This window comes from Arctopsyche grandis, chromosome 8 (assembly GCF_051622035.1).
Source record: "Arctopsyche grandis isolate Sample6627 chromosome 8, ASM5162203v2, whole genome shotgun sequence".
Taxonomy (NCBI): domain Eukaryota; kingdom Metazoa; phylum Arthropoda; class Insecta; order Trichoptera; family Hydropsychidae; genus Arctopsyche; species Arctopsyche grandis.
This window is the reverse complement of record NC_135362.1, coordinates 12,723,642-12,745,570: the sequence shown is the minus strand read 5'-3', so window position 1 is coordinate 12,745,570 and position 21,929 is coordinate 12,723,642. Positions and strand designations below refer to the sequence as shown.

General features: G+C 32.8%; 1 protein-coding gene across 2 annotated transcripts; it reads right to left on the bottom strand.

The window, feature by feature from the left end:
- Positions 1-6,754: 6,754 nt before the first annotated feature.
- Positions 6,755-10,737, bottom strand: LOC143915596 (DNA repair protein XRCC1-like). 2 transcript variants are annotated; one of them, XM_077436304.1, is made up of 8 exons: positions 10,545-10,737; positions 10,059-10,259; positions 9,813-9,980; positions 9,542-9,740; positions 8,883-9,467; positions 8,134-8,326; positions 7,816-8,060; positions 6,755-7,737 (listed from the first exon to the last, which is right to left on the bottom strand). In XM_077436304.1, exons 1-8 carry the CDS (start codon positions 10,593-10,595, stop codon positions 7,106-7,108), a joined length of 2,274 nt encoding a protein of 757 aa, XP_077292430.1. In that variant the 5' UTR covers positions 10,596-10,737; the 3' UTR covers positions 6,755-7,105. The 2 variants fall into 2 exon arrangements, with proteins under 2 accessions (XP_077292430.1, XP_077292431.1); XM_077436305.1 differs by having other exon boundaries at positions 6,776-7,737; positions 7,855-8,060.
- Positions 10,738-21,929: the final 11,192 nt, after the last annotated feature.

Here is a 21,929-nt window from a genome sequence, read left to right as displayed (position 1 = left end):
TTTCGATTTGGCAGCTCGAGGGGGATGAAGAGCGATGGAGAAGAAGTGGGCGGTTGGGGAGGTGCAATTATGAAAGAAATATGGTGCTCATTTCCGGCCCACTCGGGCGAATGGAAATGTCAATCAAATTAGAATTTATTGTGAAGCTTCCGTTAGAATTTCAATCCGCTAAGTGCTTCCTTGAACTCTCTAAATCTTTAAAAAGGTTTTATAATTTAATGTAATGGAAAGCTCTTTGTATTTGTTTTAAGAATGGTAAATGGTCTGAATCAATCCCGTTAAGTGCTTTTCAACTGAGCTTTATTGGCAGTATGGCGTTCGGAGGTGGCCATGCCCTTCCTCCCCCCACATCATCCTCCCAGTCACCCACCACCCACCCATCAGCTCGACGGACTTCTTGCAGACTCCTCGCACGCTCGCGTTATGGCACTTCATAACCGGGAAATTCATTATGCCGGGAGCGGCTCGCGTGCCACCGCTATCGGGCCCCCCCAGCTGCGGATTAATTATGGATAAGACATCCAGACGAACGATTCCAACGTTCCAATCTGCTCCTTTCAGAACCCCACAAGGGTACAAGTCTTATCAACTACAATCATAATTGTACTGCAGCATTCGACTCGTCCGCCTAACCCTCCCCAACCGTCTCGTCTCCATCACACATTCACGTATTAATCACAGTCAAAATGTATACCTTTGTTACATACCTAAGAAATTCCTATATATAGATCATACATATACATACATAGTATGAAGTAAAACATATTTCAGCAATTCACATGAATAATCTCTATATACATATGTACATATGTACATAGGTACAATGGATGAATGTGAAATGGTTTGCACGTTCGTATAAAGATTCAACAATAAAAAAAATATATCTTCATTTTTTTTATATATTGCAGTATACTTAACTAAAGTTCTTTAATCCTTGAAATATCAGCTTAGTCTCTATATTTATTTATTTACAATTTTGCCATAGTGATTTTACAGAAATGCTTCAAGTATTCACTGTGGTTAAGCAAAAAACGTGACCAACCCATGACTTTATCTACGAATTTGAGGAATATAAGGTCACAAAACAAAATTCTATATTGAACCGTACAGACACATTCACACATACCGGCAGCATTATGAAATACTAATAGCTGTAACAGCATTTTTGATACAAATCGAGCGCAAATGTATGGAAACTTGCACAAGACAAAAGTTCCGGTTGTCGGATTTTGTTAATGTTTTTTTATTACTTATCACTATCAGTATTATACTCAATAAATATCAAGAAGATTAAAATAGTTTAAAAGGTCAAATTAAAAAATTATGAAATATTGTTTAAAAAAAAATACTACTTCCACTTTACAAATTCTGACCAAAACCTTATCAGCTCTAAGTTAGTACATAAAAAATACAAATACAAAGTTTTAGATTGGTACGTTCAGGGGTGTCGATAGTAGTGGCGACATTTTCGACCTTTCTAAGAGGAAAAAATCCCACTTCCGGTTTATAAAATTTTATATATTTTTTTTTATTTTCATCACATTAATACAATAATTACACATGAATTTTTTCCTGAAGATCACACATGTTTAAGGGGTCGAAAAAAATAGTGGAATAAAAACCGAACAAGAGTAAACTACCACTTCTGGTTGACGGATGCTTACCAAATTTTATACATAACTTGGTATTAAGTTTAAACTGATCGATATGAAATTTTGGTTCAATAAACTAACAGGTTTCTGAGATAAACATAAAAAACCTCGATTCTCTAGAGTAAAAGTACTATGTATGTACTTCCGGTTCAGATAAAAATATTAGGTTATAAAATTTATAATTTCTATTACAAGTAAGAAATTCCAGTCCGATTTGATTAGTGGTTTAGTAGATAATTTAATTCAAAAACTTAAAAAGAAAGAGGACACCTATAAGGGGAGGTACCATTTCCGGTCAACTTATAAATTTGAAAAAAAATTTAGTCGTATCGATAAGAATTTCAGTAACCGATACTAAGTTTCAGTTCGATAGGACTAACGGTGTTTAAAAAATCCCCAAAATACATAGACACACGGACACACACACACACACATACATAGATATACATACACACATTTTTTCTAGATCATGAAAACGTAATCAGTGATCGATTCTGAGTTTGAATCAGTCAAAATCTCGAGTTTTGCTCGCAAAATTTCATAGATAAAGTAAAAGTAAAAAGGACACCAAATAATATGAATGCAAAAACGAAAAATGCAAAAAAAATATGTGAAACAAATCAATAAAATCAACCAGCATCATAGCCTGGTGATTGACCTCGATTGAAAACAATTTATTCCGAGTAATATCTGTAATGTTTCTGTCAGATTTGGATAAAAGTAGATCGTTTCCTATCAGAGTTTGCCAATTTATCTGATTTCATTGTTCAAAAGGTTCCTCATAAAATTGGTCAAAGCATCCTACCCACTATGTTAACAATATCTGAATTTGATGTATGTATAATGTATGTACAAGTGTAAATCCATAGATGTCTCTATGCACTAATTAATTGATTAATTTAAAGTTAATTTCGAGCTTTTCAGCATTTCGAATAATATGTAGAAAATATTAAACAAATAAGTCAATATATAATAACAAATACAATATTAGGACATGATTACGAGCTCATATTAAACAATCCCTCAACCAGATCAGCATGCTTTAAATGAAACAAATCCAAGCTAGCAAAAATCTGCTTGAGGAGCTTGATTAAGTTATCAAATTGGTACGCGCTACGGGAGAAGAGAAAAAACTGCGGCATCTAATGTACCTTAACATCTAATGTTGGCTGGGAACGTTTCTCAATTCTTCAAGAATTCGAGAGTTGCTCACCAAACCAACCAATATATGTATTGTAGGTGCGAATAAATCGTAAGTGCTTTTCGCAGTAGATGAAACTAGAAAGAGAGTCAGATTTCAGAATTTGAAATCCGAAATTGACAGATCGTTGTGCTGGAGTCCAAATACGTATAATTGAATAAAAATCTACATGCATGATCGTCTGTCTTATAAGATTAAGAATATATTAGTTGCTTGGAATGCGGTATATTTTAATATAATAAGGCACATTTGCATTAATTAGCTTAGTCTTTTTTTATTGATAATATGATTTTGAGTTAAGATTTCAAACTATCATAGATGATACACCAAAATACATATGTGAAACACGCAACTTTAAGCTCAACATCAACCATTTTTCTCTGCATATTTAATTGAATTACTTTCAAGTGTGTGTGTGTGTGTGTGTGTGTGTGTGTGTACCACATCAATAAGAAGTGAATGAAATTGTATGTACATATACAATTTTCGATTAAATTTAAATTCAGTACCACACAAAGCAGAAACTTATTTTAGAAACCAACGTTATTACTAGACAGTGTGCACAGCGAAAATATATGTGCTTTCAATAAAATGAGTTTTCTCATACACACACACACACACACACACACACACACACACACACAAAAGAAGTAACCCACCACTTGAATTTCATTATTTTGAAAAGGGTTCTTTGGGGAAAAACTTTTTCTGTATCAATGAGAAACTCCATTCTTTAATGGAAAATCATAAAGCTGTGAAATTGGACCAATAAGTGCTAGTATTGGCCGGGTGAGGGCCGGTACGAGACGTTTTTTAAAATTGAATTTACGCCGTTTTCAAATAACGGAACATGTCAAATTGTAAAATGAAGAATAATTTTAATTGATCGATCATTTTTCATTGCTCTGTTGAGTGAAAAACTAAAAGCATTGTATTAAACATAATTGAAATGGATATGAAAATTTTCAGCGCACATTAATTATTGTATTATTTCCAATTAGACTGGGGCGATCGCTAGGGTGGTGTGGTACAGGTGGGGGAGGATTGGATGAGGGGGGGGGGTTGTTTTAGTGTAATTGATTCAAATGCCTTAAGTGAGGCAACCACATCCGATGAAAACGAGCGAAACCGGCAGCGCTCGATCCAGCTACATAAAACATGCATTAAGTAATAACATAATGGAGGCTAAGTGCAGGCGCATTCCCGTCACTACACCTGTGGGGTGAGGGAATGAGGATGAGAGGGGTAGTTCTCCTGCTAAGCCCAGAACCTCCCCCTTTCAGAAACCCAATCGCGAAAAGAGCGTTCAAACTCTTTGCACCTTACAAGTTGTGGTTTCCTATGTTCATAATTTCATTGTTGAATGTATACAATTTTGTAGAGATGTGTACGATGTATATACATACATACATACACAATTTCAACGTAAATATAAGCATAATACAGATTGGTTCAAAGCATACCTATTAAGAGGGCTGAACAGCAGCGCCTTGTCCATACAAACGTACTATACTTCTCCCTACCTCAATTATGGCACTAGAGGAATTATTTTTTAATATGCTATGGATATCCACCATTGGGGTGCATCTATCGTTTTATTTTTTTTAATTAATTATTTTTTATAGGAGCTAGGAGCCGCCAAACATCTATAAAATCGCCTCTTTTTTACACCCACGAAAAGAGTCTAGCGTGGTTATTTAACGGTCGATTTTTAAAAAAATACGCCAATAGATGCACAGAAAATATCTTTCTCATACCGATGATGAAATTTTTTTAAAATTGGTCCAGTTTTGGAGGAGAAAATAGTAGAATATGAACCCTCGATTTTGTCAATTTAAAACACGTTTTACCTGGTCAAAGCGCAACTGTCGCATTCACTCAATATATATATTGATATATATTGTCGCATTCACTCAATATATACATACACTCAATATATATATCGAAGAAAGGAACGGTAACAAAATTAAGGTTTCGGATGTACAGCCCTCTTAACAAATAAATTTAAATCACTAGTCTACGACTATACGATCATCAACATCATTTACAGCTACTCGCCATACAATGCTGGATGTAGGCCTCGGCAATACGCTTCCATTCGTCTCTGTTTTGTGCAACTCTCATCCATCTCATCCCACGCATTTTTTCTAATTTCGACCACCTATCTTCCCTGTGGCCTTCCTTGCTTCATTTTACATTCTCTCGGGTAGTATTCGAGCACTTCTTTCGTCCGTTATTCTAGCTACATAACCCGCCCATTGCTATTTCAACCTCTACAAACTACATAACCTATAATATGTACATAGGCGTGAAATAATCATTTTTAATTAGTTCTTACTTGTATAAAAGAAATCTCAAATAATGCTTGTCTTCCTTGATGTACATATATATTAGTTTGATTTATTATTTTTTAAATAACATAAGCTAATAAATGGGAGTGAAAAAAGTAACTGTTTTAACAGTTTAGCCCGTGAGCAGTGAAGGGGTGGTAGAAATACGTGTTTGGATAGCTAGCTGTCATCGCTCCAATCTGACACAAGATTAAACTCATATAGCTTCTATGTCGGTATGTCGACATCTAGATAGCTTTTGATTTACCGACATACGGTATGTATTCGTATGTCGGTAAATCAAAAGTTATCTAGATAGATTCTCGTCAGGTGTCTCATGAAATTTTTAGCTGTCAAAAATGTTGAACTATCTTACATGGGAAATCCTATGGAAACTGCATTGCACGTTACTATAATTCTCATTTCCACTTTTTTTGAAACATTCGAACTCAAGGTATGCATACACAGAAGATGGAGCAAACTATTGAGAATCTTATGCCTAATAGTTTGTGCATAAACAGACTACATAGTTCGTTTGTCAATGTGTTCTTTTGTGTATAGTACAACTGGCCAGTTTGGTTCGTGTATGTAGTAGTGTCACCCTAATGGTTTCCATGGGTTTCCGGAAACACGTTATTAAAAATCAAAAGTTTCCGGAAACCCGTTATTTAATCTAAAAATTCATATAATTTTTGTAAAAAATTATAATAATCTTGAAAAATTAATGAACTAATTAATGAAAATATTTTTTTTGAAACCCGTTGTTCCAAAATTGGGGTGATACCACTGCGTATATTTATGAACAAACTTGTATGTTCACGAACGAACGAGATATATATGTAGGTACATGTATGTACATATGTATACTGGGACTGTAACTTATAATCTAACTAGTTGTTTTACCCGGCTTCGCTCAGTATTTGTAATATAAACAGCTTAAACATGGCGAATCTAATATTAAATATTCATTTGTATTTTTATTCAATTTATTTCAATCGAAAAAATAATTTTAACCACATTGAGTCGTCGTCATAGAAACATTGATTTGTTTTCGATGCTCCCAACAAATCTTACATACAAGTCTCTTTCGAAATTATATATTAGATATATAATTTCGAAATAGACTTTGTATGTATGTTTGTTTGTTTGGTTCGTAGAATGCGTGACGTTCAATTGAATAAAAAAACAAATGAATATTCAAATAAATTTAAATAAAATAAAGTTAATCAAATGTTTACTATTAGATTAGCCATGTTTAAGCGGTTTATATTACAAATACCGAGCGAAACCGGGTGTAAAACCACTAGTATAATATATACAAACGAGGGCCAACATATTATAACTCACTTATATAATAATGCCAAGTTTTACTTTTAGCTTATTATATTACAATCAGAATTAATGAAATTCTTATTTAAATACATAAAGTCTATACGCAATGGTACGACTATGCATTGACATCTATGATCGAATTTTCAAACTTCTTGAAGTTTCCATTTCTCGTTGAAAACCGTCTGAGGTAGTTTCAATGGAAAATGAAGCAAAAAATTTCATTGAAAATTCATTCAATTAAATATTTTGGTTTTATCAAAACAGTTTATTAAAGTTTATATTACATACATACAAAGTGATATCAAAATAATATAACATTGTGATAATTATGTAAAATATTACATCAAAATTGAAAAAAAAAATGAGTACTACTACATAATGAAACATACTTAAAGTTATACAAGGACAAACAGAAATATATTTTTTTAATTATTGCAAGCATTTATTATTGGTATATATAATATATAAAAATATTTAACGTTCATATTACAATTAAGCGCATTTTAAATTATACATATGTATATTTTGGAGGTACTTGTAAACATGCAATTTAAAATTTAATATTGCCATCATAAACTTGTATTATTCAGTCATCTAATTTCATATTCTTGATAGGAATACAATGTTTTCTCCTCGTTGCATTTCCATACCCATTCCGGTCGCAGGAATTGACACTTCTTTCCTGCACCAGCTCTTAAGTCATCCACTAAATCATCCATAGTTATAACGACGTCTACTTGGTTGTCCGGCCAAGATTCAACAACTTCCCCATCGTACGCCAAAATATATCTCTTAAGTGTCTTCACATCGTAATCTCCAGAGTTGACATTTGGATCGATGTGAAATTTAATGCCTGAAAAGTGATCAAGTAAACGCTCACTATCCGTATTCGGATGAGGACTTTTTCGGCGAACTTCTGAATCCGAATCCGTCTCTAATGCATATTTATCGTCGTTCTGTGGGATCGTCAAGCCGCCGTTAATACTGATATCATTTTTAGACTTGGCAGAAATGTTTTCTTCAATATCAGTTTTGTCAGAATCTGATTCGTCGATTTGTAAAACTCTCGAACGATTTCTTTTATCTTGAACATCGTCTTCAATGTCGGTTATATCCGAGTCGTCTGACATTTGAAGTTTGCGCGTCAATACTTTTTTATTATTTTGCAATTTGATTATTTTCTCAATTTCATCGTCTGTGTCTTCTTCTGAATCAACGGTATCTAAAAAGTTGAAATGACGTCCATACAAAAATCACACATTTTAATTTAAAATCTATTTCAATATAAATAAAAACCTACTTGACTGACTATTAACATTCACATTTTTACTACTTTGACGTTGTTGATTAAAAGATTCATCAGTAGTCACTTTTAGTACGTTTTTAGGACGCGATATCCTTTGATTCGAATCGGTGGCAAACCATTTCCAAGGTAAGCGGGCTTTTTCCTTATTGCATTCTTCAATCCATTCGCCAGTAACCACAATAGCAAATTTCGATTCCCGTCGAACTTGGTCATGTTTTGGTGTATTTGGACAAGCACAGCTGTAAGTTTTAAATCATATCATAAACAAACACTCGCAAAAAGTATACTTTAAGTAAATTTAACAAATCATACATTAGATGGGTACAACTTGGACCCCAATCAGGTCTATATTTGGCGCCTAGCGACAAAGCCATGTCTCTCAAATTGCTTCGTTTAGGGTTAATATATCCACTTATGACAAAGACGATGCCTTCAAAGCAATTGGGTCCTTGGATTACATCTGAATGTGTTGATGTATCATTATTCGGTGCACATAATCTTTTGTCTGTAATCATTTTGAGAAATTAAAAATCTGAATTTGAAATTAAGGTACTTATTGGTTATACGGGCGCATCCGAGCATCGAGCATACACATTTATACTAACATATACAAATACCCGACAGTTAAATGAACGGCTTCTAAGTGTCTCAAACAGTTTTAGTAAAGTGTGAGTATGCAACCAGTGATTGACGTTACATTGAACATCGATAGAAATCGAAAATGCATTTCTAAAACAATTTTATTATAAATACCTATATATAATATGTCTTATGAATTTCAAATGTGTTCTGGTGGAGGTCAGTATTGCCTTATTGCAGTGAAAATCTCTTCAAATGGATATTATAGGCTGTATAATAAAAATTTTATCGATATTGTTTGATGTAACTTCAATCACTGGTTGCGTACTGTCACTTTACTTCCGACTGTTTGCAACACCTAGAGGTCATTCATGTAACTGCCTTATATTAATGAGTTTGTGCAAGTGTGTATACTCGATGCTGGGATGCGCCCGTATAACCAATAAATACCGTAATTAATACGAGAAAATAATAATACTTACTACTACTACTAGAACTACTGTCTGAACTATTTTGTCTTTTCAAAACATTTCTATCATTGTTTTTGACGTTTGTGTTTGAAACGCTATTGGTGTGTTTGTTTCTATCATTATTTACATTTGTTTTTACTGATGATGTATTTTTACTAGTAGAAGCAAGGCTCTCCTTGTTTGATTGAGGAGTCTTAACCGAAGTCAACGAATTGGTCGAAGCTTTTGAAACTAATGTGTTTGAGTTTTCCTTTATGTTACTTTTTTTCACAGGTTTATCTGAGTAGCCAAAACCAAACAGATCGTTGATTTTTGAAACTGTACTCTTCTTTTCTGGTTTGGATGGTTTTTCCTGATTATTTTTCGCTTTTTCAATTTTATCTTTTTCTATAATATTGTCAATTTTTTCATTACGTTCGCCATCTTCGTTAGTATACATAATTTGATCTCTTTTTCTCGATAAAGTTTCAAGTTCTTCAGTGTTTTTTACATCATCCACGGTTTTTTTGGTAACACTTGGCCGAGATGTTTTCATAAATAAATTTGAAGAATCTTTACTTAAATTGTGTGGAGAACTGGCATTTCTGATCTGCGCATCTACAATTAGTTTGGAGACAATGAAAACTTCAAATTAGAAAACACATATGATAATAAATCTACCAAACCATTACCCATTGATGTATTTTTTTGCTTCAATCGAGCGAACAATTCACCCGGTTTAAAAGACAATGCGGAATCTTCATCGTCTGAATCATTTTTCAATTTAAATCTTCCCAACATAGTTGTTTGCTTTGACGTTTGGGGTGCTTTAGATGTTGAAGCATTGGACGCTGAATCGGAATTAAAAAAGTGGATGAACGAAAGACCATACTGAAACAAATAAAGCAATGCAAATTATTTTAATTAATAACTAAAAGCATATTTTAATTCATAAATAATCACCTGAACATGTCTATTATACGGTTGTGTACACACAATTCTTATACGATCCCATTTTTCGTCTCGAATCGTCGGTGCTAGTTTATCGTGGGTGAATGTTCGTACGCTCGATATGTTTACAGAATTACGAGAGTCTGCAGGGCTCATGAAAGAACTCATCACCAACAAAACCTACAGAAATCAGAATGTATAAGAATGATGAATAAACTATTTTTATTCTACTAGAGTACATATGTATGTAGATAGTACCTCATATTTTTGATCGGCAGCTTCCGATCTCCCCACTAGAACTTCGATAAATGCAGAGTGGAAATTTCCAACGTGTATTGAAGTAATTTGAGTTGATTTTTCTAATTGAAAAACTACAGAATTTGAAGAAGAACCTTTCTCCTGACCAACCCATCGTTTATTCACAATTTCTTTGGATAAAAGGTTGTTGGCTGGATATTCCTATAATTGAATTTTATACGTAGGAAGATATTATCATAGATAAGTAGACGTAAAGGAATATATTATCATAGATAGATAAGATATAACATGAAGTAAGTACAGGTTATATTTTAATATAATATACATATATACATGGTATTAATTTGAAAGTTACATAGAAAATATAAGATTGTTAGTGAATATAGAATGTAAAAAAAGTATACATAAATTTGATCATATAAATAAACTTCAAAATCAGATGGTGCAATATTTGAGGTTATATGCAAAGTAATGAAAATAAATTACCGGTTGTTCGCTGCTGAAGCTCACAATATAATCAATTTTAATTTGAGGCATTTTTAATATGTATATTTATCATTTAATACACAAAAATCTAACTAGATCACATACTTTAAAAAGGCGCGTCAAATGACGTTTACAGACAAACATTATGAACCATAAACAACTTGCCGCTCTCGAATTGTCTATGATGCGAAGTGATAGGGAAATTGTCATATTATTTCCTCGTCGTTTTAAAATGAAAAATTCAAAAACGACCAAGTATAGAAATAATTAATTTAATATATTATCATAATATTAAGTTAAAATGTCATATTTCTTATTAGGGTGCTGGTGTGAAATTCTAACGACATAATTATTATATTAAATCTTGTATCTATGAAATATACATTTTATTATTTATAATCGTTAAATTCTGGTGTGAAATATATATTACAAAAAAGATCTATACTTATCAATTGATCACTTGAATTAATTTAAACTTGAAAATAAAATTCAATATTAATTATTAGCAAGTAATAGTTTATGTCTAACATTAAAATTGCGACCATAACGTGCCATGAATGAAGTTTCTCCTGATAGCGTATTAATAAAGTTAATTTAAGTTAAATTAAAAAGGTAAATAGCTTATTTTGAACAGAACAAAAAATTAAAGTCTGTATTGCTATACATATATGTACATATGTACACAGTGTTGGATTATGTAAATGGGGGGGCATTTGAAATTTGAGGCCCCCACTTCAATAAAAAAATGCTACCATCGCTTTTTACCATGCTTTTCGGTACATGGTTTTTCATTAGAATTTTACAAAACCATATTTTTTTATTCAATTACTATATATTATATATTTGAAACACTAACAGTTTTTTAAATAACATACGTACTATTTTAAAATACTATATAGAATAGGTATTAATTTAATTTATTCTTGGCTTACGAACATATTTTGGACATATTATGATAATAATTTTTAAGTTGTGAATTTTGGTAGCATGGGCCCTAGATTGGGGGGGCCCCAAGCACGCGCTTATTATCTGTGTATGATAAACCGCCGCTGTATGAATATGTATTTTATAAATAACCTCGTGACAGGTTAAGCTTTTTATTAATTAATCCCAAATAAAAAAATTAAGAATGAGATTGTTTTAATCCATTTATTTTTTCTATTACTCTTTTAAACCCTGATTGTTAGCGTTGAATTAAATAATGACAGCAAATGTCAAATAAAATCTTATTCTACATAAGTCCAGTTGTAATGTTATGTAAAATTACTGGGTAGTTGGATTAACATTTCTGCTTATCAAATTTGATAATTATTGATCCATTTTATTGATAGATATGAATTATTCGTAATTCGTATTTGACAAGGTTTAATAATTGATATATTTTAAATGAAATCCTTCCTTTCCTATTACATTTTTCATGTTATGTATATAACATGTTATGTATATAAATGTCTTGCGTACATCATTCTCCCGGTATATGTACATCAAAAGCTTCTGCTATTCGCCGCTTGGAGGATTCGCGATATAAAAGCTCAACTTTCAGTTAGAGAGCGCTTATTCAATTGTTAACTATTGCCATGGAAAAAAGTCCTCTGCATTATTCACAATAACACACTGACGGCTCGCGCGTTAGACACGATCGTCGTGTCTTTTGCAACTTCTACAATTAGGTGAGTGTTTCCTTTTTATATACTAATCTATTACATTGGAATGAAATTATGTTAACTTTTCGAAAATATCAATTGCAATACAGTTTACATACTATTATTGAATGGGTTTGTTTATGTATAAATTTTCAAATATGAAAATTTGCTTACGGATTGATTACGAATCGAATTTTTACTACCCGTAAAATAATGCAAAATATTAAATGTTCTACAAAATAATGTATCATACTGAATTGTTATACAACGAATCATTAAAAAATTGTTTCGAGCGAACTTAGTCAATTCTGAATGGAATCGTAACAGCTGGTATTGAATAATTAATGATAGGATGTACCTTTTTTGCTATTTTCATTCGGTTCAGTCATCAAATAACTACCGTGAGCCCAAACCGATATCGTTAATTTTACGATATTGGTTCAACATTTCCAATCGTATTTTTATTTTTATTATCGTTGGATATTTTTAGATCAATTTAAATTTTGTTCTTTAAATATGATATTTGTTCATTGTTAATCAAAACATATTTAGGTACTATATATAATGAAACTACGTATTAAGTTAATAAAATCATAAAAAATGTCCGTTTCATAATGCAAATAAATTTTTCTTTCTTTATAAGTAAAATTTATTTTCTATTATTAAATTTGATATAATTTTCTAAAATTGAAAAATATATGCATATGTATATATAAACTCATTTTTGTGACAAGCTCTCGGAGACTTCTTGGTTTTTGCGTTTTTATTTTCTAGAATTTTCCATAAGATTTTACCCGGTTTCGCTCGGTATTTGTAATACATATAAACCGCTTAAACATGGACAATCTAATAGTAAACATTTTATTAAATTTATTTGAATAGTTTTATTTTATTTAAATTTATTTGAATATTCATTTGCTCGATGACGTCACGGATTTACGAACTAACAATAGTTACATACATACATACATAGTTTGGAAATTATATATTAGATTTTTTAAATTCTGAATTGGCAGATGCAACTTATAAAATAAATGAAACATCATTTAATTCTATTTAAATAATTTAAAATTATTATACCACACTTTTAATGGAAAAGGACAGTCAAATTTCTTAGTTCATATGCTTAGACTTAAATCTATTTTTATATTTGATTGTCTTATCAATCGAAAAACATAATTATAAATACGCAGAATCGAAATAAATATACTCAATTTGTATTCAAGGTTTTCCAAAAGGAATTAATTTTTTTCATTTGTTTTGTTTTTTCGTTGATTGAATATTTTTTTTCGTTCATCAAATGGTCCGAAAGAGTGTACTGACATATATATTTATTCAAATGAAATAATTGTAACGAGTTTTAAGTGAATATATATATTAGTTACGGATACACGTCGGGTCTATATTTGTACTTATGTTTGGCCGGACACTGTACGACCTTCACCCCGTGTATTTTTCCGGTAGGCGAGCATCCCCTTCCTGTATCCTCGCATACATTTGAATTTACATTTTTGAAATTATGAGCCGGGGGGTATTAAAGAATTCACGGTGTCTGGGGGAAATTTTCGAGGCAAAAGGTAAACGAGAAAACCTTTGGTATTTAGACAGGGCGTATTGTTACGAAATGTATGAGAGAACGATCTCGCGTAGGTAGAGGCGCGTCTCAGTGGTGATGGTTAAAGCCCACCACCCCCTATCTTGTTGCCATGCTGACTCATAAAACTCCCCTCGCACGAACATCTTCATCGAAAATTCTGGTGACCGATGAACCTTGGAGGATATTCCCACCAACATCGAAGTGGATCTAACTATAAACATTGACAGATAACAATTTTTTTCATACCGTCTGAATCATCATTTTAGTTTGACTCCATATATTGCACGCTGACTTATTTTAACAAACCTCAACTTATTGAGCTTCCATTATTTAAAAATAGTCTTAAAATAGTGAGTAGAAATTTTTGTAAACGTAAATGTTAGACTAAACATGAAAAATCTTTCTTGATATGCTCCTATTGTGACGAGTGGTTGTCCTCGCTTGTGAAAGACACTCAATTCCATTGTTACAAGGGAGAGTCCATTTACCGGTAATTCTATAATATTTTCACCAATTACCGGTTACCGGTGAATTACCGCATTTTTGAATCTCAAAAATAAACTACTTTTTTATACCAAAAATATATATTTATTACCAAACGATAATAAATATTATTTCTTATATACTATGTAAAATATAATGCCCCAGAAAAAGGTATTAGTGGTAATGAATTCTTTATAAATTAATATTTTATAAAATATTTAATTTTAATTCTTCGTTTAAGAAAATAACAGCGGCAAAAACATAATGTATTCACACTATCCTCCGATAGTTATGGTTTAATTTTTCAGTTTTATTTCAGTTCATCCAAAAAGTACTTTCCTTTCACACAGTTTTTTTTTTCCTCCCGAATAGGTCCAAATAGTTATCCTCCCGAATAGGTCTCAAATTGACTTCAGTTTTATTTTTAATAACTGGTAGAAACCTTTATTTTACTGATAACATACATTTAGTTGTAAATGGAACTACTGCAATATCATTATTGGAATCTGAAACTGATAAATTTCCCACATCTTCCTTGTAAATCCGTTTTATAACTTCTAGTACTATTTACATTATTGTATAATTTTTCTCCTGGATGGAGTACTGGATCAGATCAGTGTTGCCAAAAAATAAAATAAAGGAGAGGAATATGAAAAAATGCAGCGAATACGATTTATTGATTTACCGGTAAAAGTAATAATTTACCGTTAAATTACCGAGCAATTTTTTGGGCCATGTACCGGTAAACTGTTTTACCAGTTATACATAGACTCCCTAATTCATATTTTTCCACAAGTTTATTATTAGTAGTAGAGATATTGGCATTGGTATTTGGATCATCACTGATCACTGGATCAGGCATTGATCGAATGTATTGCACATTATTTTTCTTGTTAGTATTCATAATATTATCTTAAATTAATGTTAGTGTTTGCACAATCTGAAGAGAGCTCAAAAACCTATGCTTCCTTTGTTAAATATTATTATAGACTGGAGGAACGTAATGTACGAGCAATCTTCCTTCAATGTGTTTTCTCAAGGTTTATTAGGCGGAAAATATGTTGAGAGCAGAAGCATGATTCGAAATTCACATAAGCCTTAAATAAATACGTTAAATTGGAACAAAAAAAAATTATACCCTATTTAACATGTTGTGATATAAATATAACAGGCATAAATGGTGAAAAAAATTAAAATAACCATCATTATTTTGACTTTGTCTGAACATTACACATTGTATTATTTCGTATAATTATTATAAATATTTCTGTTTAAATTATAGCTTTCAAGTATTTAAAATCATATACGCATCTCGATGGTATTGGTGCGTCGAATTTGTACGGTCGATTTGCTTACGTATTCGTATTAAATTATTTAAGAGTATACATTTAAGAGTATGCAAGTTCATAAATCATGGTCTTCGATATATTATATCATTTGACAGAATCGAATGCACGTATTGTCGCCTTTTCCCGCCCACGCCTCTGTATTAGTTCCACACGTGCGGTTCCACAAGTAGCCCCGAGGAGTGACGTGGGATGGTGAAGCTTTATCTGGCGAAACGTGCATCCTTTTGGGCGCGAACTTCCTGATTTGACTCCGACGAAGAAGCCGATCGGATCGCATCAGCGACATGATGAATAGCCCCATCCGAATCTGGAGCGATAAATTATGTCAAGGCTGAGGGAAGAGGGTTAACACACCCTGCTGCACGCACTGCGCGAACGAAATTCGCAGCGTTCCACTGAATTGGGGTTCTTTACCAGTGATCCATGGGGCTCTATCATCAAAAGGATTAAATATCATTATTTTTTTCCATTTCATTCTATACTTCGTAGTTGTACATAATGAAACATTCAGAAAGTAGATTCTGAAATAACAAGCCATGGCCTCTCAAATGCAATACATAATTAATTTATGGAACATCAAACAGTGTCAAATCTTTTGATTTTGCTGCAATAATCGTTGTATTTTCTAGTGGATAAAAATAATTCCATTCTTACGAATCTTTTTTATCAGATTATGTGCTTCTGTAATACATATATAATATTTTCATAGTATTACTTCTTTCGAAATAAATATAATTTATGTGACTCACAGTGGCGGACTGGCCATACAAGCGAACATGCCCGATGGCATGTGGGCCCCACTATCTGTTAGAAAATATGGGCCCTCAGTAAAATGAAATAACTTTTTAACTATTTCACGTTTGTAAAAATTTATAGGATATTGCACTTTGGGACCTAAAGTTTGGGTATTTCAACAAAACAAATTTCTTACCATATACACAAACAACTAATACCTGCTTTAACAGCCCAAGGATCGGTTAACTTTTTTTATTCGACTCGAAATGTAATTTTCAACATTTGCGTGGGCCCTTTTGCCGGGCCCATTTTCAACGTCAATATTATGTATATACCAATACCTATGTAACAACTACCTACTGAAATAAAAATGGGAATAAACAAATTTTCGTGAATAATATAAACTGAATTGCTTAAAACAAATTTGATAGGACGATTCATCATAAACCAGATTTAAATTTACTTCATACTTTCAAAATAACGTTTGATTATACTTCGATGATATAGTAAGATTTAAATACACAATTTTAAACAGTTTCTAAATATAAAATCTATTCCTAATCTAGACACATTTCCATGTAAATAGAAATAAAGGATAGGGGCCCCCTCCCCAAAATCCCGATTTTCGATTAAAATTAATGGTATGCCTTGGGTAAAATTATTAAAAATTGTTCATCCTATGGAGCGAATCGTTAGAAAAGTCCCCTTTACTTTATTTTGTCTCAAAAAAAGATGTGTAACGTTTATTTTTCCGAAAGCTCGTTTATTTTTTGTTTTCAAGAAAGGTTTTAAATTAATATTTTACTGAATCAGTTCAATCACAAATAGTTTTATTTCTCGTATTTTTATTTTATTTGCAGACGTCCATTCTCTCACAAAACAACGAATGAGATGGGTTTAAACTTCATGTGTAACGAATTCGGTCCAAAAAATTAGTTATTTAATGAAATTGCTTCCTGACCAAAACCTTATAAAATTTAGTACATAAGGAATAAAAATATAAATTTTCAGCTTGATACGTTCAGGGGTGTAGTAAATTTTTTTTTTTACTTTTTTAAGAGGAAAAAATCCCATTTCTGGTTAATTAATGATTTTTTTTATCATATTTTCATCACATTGATACAAGGAATTATACATAAAATCGTGAAGAGCAGACATATTTAAAGGGTCGATTAAAATAGTGGAAGAAAAATCCGGTAAACTGTCACTTTCGGTTAACGGGTGTTCACGAAATTTTATATATAACTTGGCATTAGGTTTATAATTATAGATATAAAATGTCAGTTCAATACGTCGAAAAGTTTCCGAGAAAAAAATAAAAATACCTCGATCTTATAGGGTAAAAGTACTACTTAATATATACATATACATATATAAAATAATAAAAAGATATACAGAAACACACACTCAGACACACAGAGCCACACACATTTTTCTATATTATGTAAATGTGATCAGTGATCGATTCTGAGTTCGAATTTTCGCATGATCACAAAACTTTATCTATTGATATTACGTACATATGTACATAGATAAAGTGAAAAGAACGTCGTTAGAAATTAAGTTAATTGATAGTTTTTTGGTGACTCAGTTTGATGGTCGATTTATGTTGACCATGTGAAGATTTGTGGAAAAAAATTTTCGCCTGCGGCGCTTTTTTCAATTTTTGCATAATATTTTTTTCAAAAATAAGCTTATTTTATTTTATTTTATAACTCAATAAGGTGTATGTACCTAAATTTGTTTATTCCCATTTTTGAAAATTTTATTTATTTTTTTCCCTTGATTTTTAGCGTGGTGGAAAGAAAATTTTTTTTTATGGGGGGGGGACAATTTTTTTTAACCCTGGGGGGCTCCCTTTGACTCCTGGCATGCACTGATTTCAGTCCCAGTCCGCCACTGGTGACTCATATAAATCACTAATTTAAGATCCCGGCCACACCAGATGATTTGCGAGCAACTCAGTGGGTTATTTTGTTGCACGACCAGTTCGATGCATACATAGTTTTATGGAGCATGCCACACCAGGCAACTCACCGGTTTCCCGAGACGGGTTTTCCCTACATCGGTTGCCGGCGTTGGGTCTGGTCACGATGATTTTATTGCTTGAGTGATTGGTGCGATCCCTTAAAGGAGTGCCACACTCGGTGATTAGTTTGCCGCGGCTACATAGTGAAAAAATGAGGATTGTAACTATGAACACTTGTGACTATATCATCACTAGAGGTAGGATAGTCACAGTGCTATCCATTGTTCCATTGTTGTAAATCCTTTGTAAAAAAGGTTCGACAAACCTTTAACAATGCATTTACAACCTTTGAACAATACGCGGCACCTTCTGGGTCCGGTGACTAATCATCACGTATTGAAAACTTTTAAGGTGAAAACACACTGAATCAAACGGGCGCATTCTTGACCTCCTGTGGTAAAAATGCCACGGGGGTTGTTTTTTTTGGCAAGTTTCGACAAGTAATTCCTACATTTCTTTAAATATGGGAATCATCAATATCGATCACTGTCAAACATGTGAATACAACGATAAAATATCACCGAAAACAATCTAGGGAGTGAGTTTTGCCAAGGATCGCGATGGCATAGACTGGGCGTGCTAGCATTTTTTTGCAAGTGCAAAACTGTCGAGAAAAAGCACGTGCCGAGTTTCTTTTTGTGGTATTAGTCAGCGGATTCTTGGTGGCTTCTAGTTGCCCAAGTTGGGGTCCAAGAGTGACCACAAGCAAATACCCTTTGACAACAAAATCACCCGCAAGTCACCTGGTGTGGTCCGACTCTAATACTTTTTACCGTGGTCCGGCTCTAATTACTAAGGGTTTTCAATATGTAACGATACAGTCATATGTGTTCATAGCTTTTCATTACATATGTGTTCGCCGGCAGCTAATCACAGAGTGTGGCACCTCTCAATATAACGCTATACATTTTGCAGGATTGTGCTGGTCACTCAGGCAATAAAATCAGACCAAATGCTGGCAGCCGATCTCGCTGGTCGGGTGATTTTATGGCATATGCAACTGATGAGTTTCCCAGTGTGGTATGCTCCATACAACTGCATACATTTGATCTGGTTGCGCATCAAAGTCACTCGGAGTGGCCCCGATCTTATATTAGGGTAGCATAGGAATGTTAACACCACTAGGTGGAATTTTTACTTTACCCACGTAGTAACAATAAATGATATTATGTGATAATGGGAAATTCAAACTCAAGATGTTGACTATTCTAAGCCATGAAAACGAACACTGGTTCGTTTTCATGGCTTAGAATAAATATGTGTGTGTATTTTGAAGATTATTCGAATGCCGTTAATCCTATTAGAAATATAATAAATAGAAGCAAAATTTTTCCACTTAAAACTCAATATACATAGATATGTAGAATGCTTGGTTTTGGTTATACGAAGTTAATAGTGGTTTTTGCGGCTAAAACTAAAGTAGTGCGCCAGTTTGAAATTAACTAGTTTTGACACATTTCGAGCCTATTTCGATTAAGCTCGGTGTGCATTAGAGTGCAAGCGGTGCACTTTGAGCTTTTATGTGCACCCGATAATAAAATTAAAAATAGCTATAACAACGAAGGCGTTTTATTACTGAAATATTACCTTTTAATGGGAATATTTCAGGATGGATCGATACGCATTCTCAGTTTTCTGTTTGTGATACAATATTATTAGTGGGTGTTGATTTTTATCCATCAAAAATATATAGTAATTTTATATGAATATTGAAATGTCATTGTTTTGGATGAACTCACAACGTTATTCAAAATATCATTGAAAATCTGGTAAAATAAATAATTTGATACTGCGACAAATTTGGCGCATATGAACATACATACATATAATGGTCTTTAAATTAAATGCAATTTGGAGAAGTGTTCAACTATGAGGCATTTATAATTATAATTGATCAATTATTTTGCCTTCGAGAATAGAAACATATAAATATAATCTTGTAGTTATAATAGATTTTTGACAAACAAAAATTGTATATTTTTTGTACTATATGAAAAGAGACAAATGTCAATATCAGCAATTATTATATACTGCAAACTAGTGATGTAACCGAATAAAAATTTGCTCGGAATACACGCACTTGTTACTTCTTCGTTGATCAAAGCGACTGAAAGAATTACCGCAATAGTAAAAGACATTTAAAAAGGGAACGAAAAATATTTCTGTGACATCATTTGTTTCGAATAATAAGCGTGTTTACGGTCGCAATCAATCGATGCGTCTCATAATCATATAAGAAAAAAATGAAATTAATTTAAAAAAATTATTATTCTTTTTCAAGCACGGATAATCCGCAAACCGGATAATCCGCAAACCGGATAATCCGCGTCCGGATAATCGCGAGTATACTGTACATATATGCATTTGAGTGAACATACTGGTTGTGTATGCATGTATGTATGTATGTACCTATATATTCGTTACCACTCTAATAAATGACTAGATGCAAATAGAAAAGGATTTGGGTATAATTTATACAGGAAAGAGAGGTGTGTAAAAAAATACAGAAGTAGAAAAAATTATACTATTGTGAAATTCGGTACAGTAATTCTAAATTAAAAAGTGCCGTAAATAAAAGTTTTTGACAGCTATAAATATTAATATAACACAAATTATTATAATATTAATATTTTAAGCTGTAAATTTAATTAATTTCGTCTCGGCCTCGCTCTACCTTGAAAAGTTTTCCCGAGTACTAATAAATTGATATTATATTTATATATATTATGCATCATTGGATTTTAACGATTATATGTATGAACAAAAATATGAACATTAAAAAGTCTGTTCATACTAGCACACCACGTATCGGCAACGGCACGTAAACAGTAGTACGAAACGTATTCTTTGGTACATTCTATATGGACACATTAGCAGTAGCCGATAAAATCTATCCATACTATAAAGCAGTACATGTCACTGAAACGTATCAAGCAAAACCGGTTTCCTTTGTAGAAATATTAACGCACGACGTGACGTCATAGTAGCGAGTGCACGCGTACTAACGAAAGTGCGTATGACTATTTTCGGAAACTTCATATTGTAACAATATTGACTCGACGATACAACGCAAGGTATATCGCGCCGTATCGTCGAGCTCTGTGATGAATATGTAAGCTGATTTTGCCTTGCACTTAGCCAAAACAAGTTTGTACTTTGTAATAATATATATGTATATAAAACCCGACGCGATGTATGTTTGTGGGTACGTATGTGGCGAGTGCGTGGATAAGTATGGAGATTTCAAAAAAACAAATTTTAAAATACCAGGAGTATACGTTATGCATAGGGATGTGGCGTGACGACCGATCGTGTCGAGGAGACGTGGGGTAGCGGGGTAGTGGGGACCTGAGCGTCTGATATGTGCTCCTGATATTGAGCGCCTCAGTTGGAGCGGGTGACGTCAGCGTCAGATTCACGGAAGCATACACACATACACACATCCACGAAGATATACATACACATTCATTCATCATTTCGAATGGATGAGCGGGTTGGATCGGCGAGCGTGTAATGCGCGCATTCAACTTTTTACTATTACCACTTTAA

What these genes read in the sequence shown, in the direction of transcription:
- LOC143915596 (XM_077436304.1), bottom strand. Translation starts at nt 10,595, where the DNA reads ATGCCTCAAATTAAAATTGATTATATTGTGAGCTTCAGCAGCGAACAA. An exon ending in GCAAAAAAATACATCAATGG is followed by an intron (nt 9,468 to 9,541) that starts GTAATGGTTTGG and finishes AACTAATTGTAG; the next exon opens with ATGCGCAGATCAGAAATGCC. An exon ending in GAATGTTAATAGTCAGTCAA is followed by an intron (nt 7,738 to 7,815) that starts GTAGGTTTTTAT and finishes TCAACTTTTTAG; the next exon opens with ATACCGTTGATTCAGAAGAA.